We start from the raw sequence: 7,466 nt of genomic DNA on the forward strand, positions 1-7,466 counted from the left end.
CACATTTCAAAATTGAAAGACATTTCAATCAACAAAACCATTCTTCCTTTTGCCAATGTTTCCTCATTGTGAATTCCAATGCAGGGAATTTGTCTCTGTAAGCTTTGTCACAGTGCAATTACATTCTTCCACTAGTTGTGAGCCACCACCTCAGTTTGGCACTTTCCAGTTTAACCTCTGCCACACAGAAGCACTTTGCTCTAAACAATCACAGCTTTCCCAAATTATTTGTTGTTATTAATAATATAAAAGTAGTGTACAAAATTAAGTTTTTTGGAATATTAAAATGGGTACCAAATTATATTTGTGTTCCTTGATTCAATTTCTGCTCCCCTGTGCCCCTAACGTTTCACATGAAGACTAAATGTGGTTTTGACTTCCTGCGTTATTTTAAAAAGAAAATAGAGAAAATAATGTTACTTTTTCAAAAGAGAACATGTATTGTTAATTAATTTTTGGGATGTCAGCATAGCTGGCCAGGCTGGCATTTATTGCCCATCACTAATTGCCCTTCAGAACGTAATAGAGAAGCTTCTTCTTGAACTGCTCCAAAGTAGGTAGTCCTGGGAGATTACTGGGAGTTTGCAAACAATTTTTATTACAGACTCCCAGTATGAGAGTTAGATCAATACGTCAAAGACACATGCCTTTGAACTTTTAAACGGGTAGATTTTTATCCAACTGATTCTTGAAAAATGAAACAGAAGATCTTGATTTCATAGAACAACAACCTCGACATACGCAGCATTGTTAAGTGTTACAAGGGGCTTCACAAGAGGGTTCTAAGTCAAAGGTGAACCGAAACAGAGGTAGAGGGGTTGGTACAAATGGCAATAGTCAAAGAGGTGGGTTTTAAGAAGCATCAAAAGGACAATTCATAGGATTACTTAAGTTTATATTGCAAAAGTGGGCCACTGCAAGGGATTAATAAGGGACTGATATCAGTTAACTGATTCTAAATAAGCAATTCACCAGTCTGTCTCAGTATTCAATAAAAACCTTTTAAGAAGTTCTGATCCCATCTGACTGTGAAGGCAAGGTACTTAAAAAGATATAGGTAGACAATCTGATCCAAAAATTGTTGAGAAGTCAGTCAGGTTTTAAACAGAAAGCTGCAATGCCAAGCTTTGAGCAGATTCAGACACTCAGCATGTAGTAGGGCAGCTAGAAATTATTTTGTATAAATCAAGTAAGATGACTCACTGATGTTGGCAGGATTTAGGAGTTAATTATTATATATTACTATATAAAAATGTGATGCACTGATTAAGCTAACGGTCATAATTGTCATTCTAAATAATTTGCATGTGTCTCATCTCAGGTTTCTCCCCAGTCTGCTCACAAACTAATGAAATAAGCACTCAGGACTAATACAAATATCCAGTTCAGAACACAAGATGTAGCCTTGTCTACACACAGTCAGTTACTGGATAATATTGGCATATCCATTTACATAAAGTTTCTGATATTAGTGGAACTAGCACTATCAGAAAGCGTATTTAAACCCAAGCCCTAACTTTGCATCAATCTCGTATCATCTCAAAAAATAAAGTCACATCAACAGTTGCTGTAATCATGGAAATCATATTAACTCTAAAGTACAAGTTAATTTGTTGCAAAAATTAGTATCAAGGACTGAAACTACAAGAAACAGTGGAGACGTTGCCTCACAAATACAGCGACCAGGATTCAATCCTGATCTCGTGTGCTGCCTCTGTAGATTTTGCATTCCCTGTGACTACAAGGATTTCCTATCACATCCTAAAGACATGCAGGTTGGTGGATTAATTGGCCATTGTATATTGCACTAGTTTAATTTGTAGGTGAGTGGCAGAATCTGGGGGAGCCAACAGGAACAGGGGAAGTTACAAGGAAAATTATTGAGGAAATGGGATTGATCTGTGTGCTGGCATAGAATCAATGGGCAGGAATGGCCTCCTTCTATGTCATAAGAAAATATGGAAATCAACTTGTCATAACAACTAAAGTGCTCCCAGAAGCACACCTACTTTATTCAACTCAAGCACTCAAACCATCAACTGTGCTAAAAACAAAGTTAGTAGCTTTGCAAAATTATTTTTCAGAACTGCACAATGCCAATTATCTGCAGACACACCCTACAATGGAGTTTGAAAATGTTGTTTTCATGTCTGTACTTGCTAAGTAATGTGCAAGAAAATCTGCAAACTGAAAAGGAGACTTCTTCAGATCAATCTCTGAAACATATATAGAGCCACAAAACTAAACTGACTACTTTTGACCTGCAGTTTGCCAACATGGTAATCCATCACTGGAAAAGTGAATAGCTTTGAACTATTATGCATTTTTTTAATCCTGTTTTTACAATGATAAACTTAACTGTTCCCACAAATATATATTTATACCTGTCTATTCTCTTACCAAAGGCAATACTCCAAATTTTATAGAAACACAAGACTCTGCAGGTGCTGGAATGTGGAACAAAAACTAAACTGCTGGAGGAACTCGGCAGATCAAGCAGCATCTGTGGGGGGTGGTTGGGGGAAGAGTTGTCAACGTTTCAAGTTGAGACCCTGCATCAGGACTGACCCAAAACATCAACAATTCCTACCCACCCCGCACACAGATACTGCTCAACCCGCAGAGTTCCTCCAGCAGTTTGTTTATTTGCTTCAAATTTTATAGGTCTTCAATTTTTTTAAATAAAACTTTCACTTACAAATTGGGTTATCAGGTTAATGCCACTTGTTTAAACATGCCACAAGTCAAGTAAAGCTTATCTTTAGTTTTCTGTAGAGAATTAAATCTTTGATCTGGTTTGTGTGGAGAAGCTGTTGTTCAGCCAAAGAGTTAATCTCTTCAAGTGATTTCAATGTTTTGATGGAATGGCTGTTCTTCACATTAAAAAGCAGATGGAGCTGACCAAACACTGACCTTCGAGAGAAACAGAAAACTAGCTACAGGCTAATGACAGTTTGCAAAGCTCTCCGAGCTTTCTGTTCTTGTCAACGACACTGCCTTAAGTTCAATTTTGCTATTATTAAAATTCCCACAGGTTGACAGTTTTCATTTTCCAAGACCTACCCTTTTCCCTTTTGCTTGAGTGGCATCATAAGAATACATTGACAGTGCCAAACTTATCAGAAGTTACATCATGGAACAATCTTCTTCTACTAATTCAAAGTTAATTCTTACTTTTAAAAATATTATCCTGTAGTAAAATTTCTCCAGTTTTGTAAAATTAACATATAATTCAAGCTAAACAACACAAAATAAGGAATAGACCATAATTAATGTCAGAACTTTCTTCCTGAGACAAAGTCTAAGCTTCATAAATGTTTCAAAAACCTTGGAAGATTTCAAAGGCAACCTTGAGAACTAAAAGCTTGGGGGATTATAAAGTTATGAGGTTTAAGAAAGGTTAATTCTTTGCAATTCAAATGCAAAATAGCGAAGTAAATCCATTCCAGCAGTTAATTCAACAGCCTGAACCTCAGAACAAAGATGAAGTACAATATTGTAGCAAAAGAAAATACAATGCACCTAAGCTTAATTTGTGTAGAAATTGAAGACAAAAAACAATGACTTTGCCATCTCTGTGAATCACAGCAAGCCCGTCTGCTTCTTAAAAGTTACGTATGATAACATTACTGTTAACAGCCACAAGACCGGATGCAATTCAAATCCTCGCGACATTTAAACTATCATTTTGAATGTAATTATTAAATTGCAATCAACTGAAATGCAATGAATATGTACAGTATATACTGTGATAATCCACATTTATTTTGATTTAACTTGTGCAGATTGATGTTAAAGGGTTACTTTTAGCATGGCCATGTACACCAACTTGCATTTGTGATACTTGATATCTGTTGCTTCTGGCAAGTGATAAGTTGCACTTCAGAGTGTTGCAACACAGTCTTGCTGTCAACTTAATTAGTTTTGTCATATTAGATTTATATAATAAACTGAAGCTAACTTCAAAATCAAAAAATTGTAGAACATACAGAATATCATATATAAATAAAATGTTTATATAAATATAAGGCATCTTCCAACTAATATAGGCTATATATTTATACTTTAAATACATTTTTTTCTGAAACATTGGAGATATTGTACAGAACGAAATAAGCATTTCCTACTCCTATAAGTAAATGCTTGAAGAAGCTGCAAGTTTTAAAACAGCTGTAGTATATCAATATGTTCTTCTCGATCTAATTTTAAAGGGTCGTAATGCTCACCCAACTCTCATCCATGATGTAAAATATGACTGGAACTAGTTGGTATCTATCGTAACCCAACTAAATCAGAAGACAATGAAAGTTTTGCGTAATCAGTGCACGTAATGAACTACCTTTAATCAAGAGACGCTTCCTTTTCATTCAGTTTTCTGAAATTTGCCATTACAAATGATCACTTTATTACAAGGTTTTGTTACAGAAACTTAGATCTTTCATTATTTCAACAAATCTAACCTTCAGAAACTCACGTCGTGACATTTAAATAAGTGACTGTGTTTAAAAACTTACTTTTTAATGCCTGAATCAATGCTTTTCCATCTTTAATCAGAGCTTTAATGAACTTGTTTGTTTTTTCCAGCTCTGCTTCGTGAGACTTGATTTTATCCCGGAACTGCGGGCTGTCCAGGTAACAATCGCTGAACTCCAGTGCTGGTAGGCCCATGATTAGCAACAACAGAAAGGCTAACAATTGGCAGTTCAAAAGCACCAAGATCCAAAGTACAAGATCACAGCTCCAAACACCTTTGCAAAGGAATTGCTGCAATGCAGACGATTACAATGAATAGTTTACACAATACCCCACTGAGCTCCCACACCCTCTGTCTCGGTTCCTAAGCACTTGTTTCCTATCCCTCCCTCTGATGTTTCTGGATGAGAGCTTTCGCTTGCACTTTCCCCTCTCTCTCTCTATCTCTGGGCTCAGTCAGTTTTATCCGGTCTACCCGTTACTGTATATTGGTTTTTCTCTAATCCTTCCTGTATGTGTGTCCTACTGTGACAGAGGCCGTCTCCCTCTTTCACTATCCTTACTGCATGTGTCCCTCCAATGGGTGAGGCACAATCCTTCGCCCCAACCTGGTGTGCGTGTTTCCCTCTGATAAGTGAAATGCTCTTTCCCTCTCCCCTTTAGTGTGTCTCCTTCTGATGGATGAGATATTATCTCCCCACACCCTAGCGTATGTGTGTGTCCTTAACCCAGGGATCTTCCATTGGACGAGACACTGTGTCCAATCTGAGCGGTTTGCATATGTGTGCGCGCGTCCCTCTCCCTCCCCTCTGATGTGTGTCTCCCTCTCCCCCACCCCCCAACCCCTCTGATGGGTGAGACACTATCCCTGCCCAAACTGGTGTGTGTGTGTCCCTCTCCCTCCCCCTTCCCTCTGATGGGTGAGACACTATCCCTTCCCACACTGGTGTGTGTGTGTGTGTGTGTCCCTCTCCTCTGGTGGGTGAGACACTATCCCTGCCCACACTGGTGTGTGTGTGTGTCCCTCTCCCTCCCTCCGGTGGATGAGACACTATCCCTGCCCACACTGGTGCGTGTGTGTGCGCCTTTTTCTCCCTTCCCTTCCCTCTGCCCGTTGCCTCTCCCGAGGGTTCGCGTTGTCTAAGCCCGGACTCCTAACTGGTGTCGCCCTCAGGAGCTGGCCTGGCTGCGCCCTGCTGTAAACCCAGGCTGCCGTGGGATCGCGTCGAGTCGGCCGCGGCTTTCGATGGCTTCACATTTTCGATGAGAAACTTCATGAAGGTTCCGCTCGCGCTTCCGTCGGCCTGACAACCAAACTCGATTCCTATGGTAACGATTGACGGGTGGGCCAGCCAATGGGTGATCCGACCAATCACACGCCTCGTCACACGGAGCAAGTTAGGTTGAGCTGCATTCGTATCCCTCAACGTTGTTCGTAGGCGGGACTTGGGGGGGGACGAATTAAAGGCGAGTGTTGCGTTTGGGCGTGTGGCCAAACCTTAAAGGGATGGGTAGAATAGTTCTTCACGCGAGTTGCAAACGCATTACCCGTTCTAGTTTCGGTTTCAGCGAACCAGGTGTGTGTTTGAATGCAGCGTCTCTGAATAGGGCTAGTATCTCAGACCAATCTAACTCAGCTGCATTGAGTGTGTTGTACCCTTACCGAAGAAAAATCACTCCCACACTTTTGATACGTTCACTTCTTCCGACATCCACACCCTTTTGGTGGACACGATTCCAGAATTCTCTCACCCTCTGAAAACGTGCTGCCCCGGCTTCTTGCTGTATTACCCAGGCCCTACTTCTAAGAACTATGCAATCTTATTTCGCATTCATCCGGCATTAAATTCCTTTATCAACGACTGCAACATCAACTTCTATTCATATAAGTGTAATCAAACAAAACCATTCCAAAGGATTTCATATAATTGTTATCAAGCAAAAACAAATTTGATGCCAACTTGCAAGAAGGTATGCAAAAGATTGGTCACAGGCACGTATTAAATAAAGGCTGTCTTTAAGGAAGCAAGAGAAGTTGAGAGGACACTTATCCTTTTAATCAAGTAGATTCCCCCTCATACAGATTTATGCAACCAATTCTCATAAACAAATCCTATGAACTTTGTTGTCATTCAGGCTTAATGTTCCTGAGGTGTGGTGCCTAAAACTGAAAGCATCATTTTCTCATTTTTCAGTTCCAAGCTTCATGAGATAAAAGCTACCAAATAATTAGCCATTTTGTTTCTGTACTAGTCCACTGGTTTTATTGATGTCAGTGTTGACACAAAACTGGATAGTCAAACAATGATATGCCTTTCACAAATTTGTGCAGTTATTCTATTCATAGTGATTGATTGCTCACAGTTGGTGATAAACTGGCCTGATTATTTGTTTTCTCCTTCATTAAACAATGGAGAAACATTCCCAATTTTCTAATTGAAAGACAAAATTCTCAGAAACTTCGGTAAATTACTGCATCCTTTGCCCCTCTCATCCCTTTCCCAACTTCTCTGTTCTTTCTGTGTATCTTAAGGCCTGTAATACTTAGCTCTCAACCATAGTTTTGTTGTAGTCAGGCCTCTATAATGATCACAGCATCATAACTTAGTTGTAGCTTTATGTAGTTTTATAACCAAATGAATACAAGAAATAAGAGTAGTGCATCCAACTCTTTGACCCTTCTCTAGCATTGCTAAGTATTTCCAACATTTTGTTTCTATTTCAAATCCCACCAATGACAACAGTGGAATTCACATTCAATTAATATTCTAAAACTAAAAAATACAAATAATTAATTATGAACTAAAACTCAGATAGTCATAAAATTCCATCAGCTTCATCAATGTCCTTTAGGAGAGGATATAAGGCATACTTACTTGATTTGAGTGAAAAGTGACTCCAGACCTACCAATGTGGTTGACCCTGAAATGGCACAGTAAGCTTTTCAGTTCAAGGGTATTAGAGATGCACAGTAAATGTTTGTCTTGCCAATG

The 7,466-nt window shown here is 39.2% G+C and overlaps 1 protein-coding gene across 6 annotated transcripts in view; it reads right to left on the minus strand.

Moving 5' to 3' along the window:
• The window catches only part of LOC127569622 (rho GTPase-activating protein 26-like), a 127,591-nt gene extending 121,826 nt beyond the window's left edge, over positions 1-5,765 (minus strand). For 5 of the 6 annotated variants that reach the window (XM_052014426.1, XM_052014423.1, XM_052014422.1 and 2 more), the window contains exon 1: positions 4,515-5,765. In XM_052014426.1, the coding sequence (XP_051870386.1) occupies positions 4,515-4,668 (154 nt within the window). In that variant the 5' untranslated portion in view covers positions 4,669-5,765. The remainder of the gene's footprint in view (positions 1-4,514) is intronic. The other variant, XM_052014420.1, reaches the window with a different exon arrangement.
• Positions 5,766-7,466: the final 1,701 nt, after the last annotated feature.

Source organism: Pristis pectinata, chromosome 4 (genome assembly GCF_009764475.1).
Source record: "Pristis pectinata isolate sPriPec2 chromosome 4, sPriPec2.1.pri, whole genome shotgun sequence".
Lineage (NCBI taxonomy): Eukaryota > Metazoa > Chordata > Chondrichthyes > Rhinopristiformes > Pristidae > Pristis > Pristis pectinata.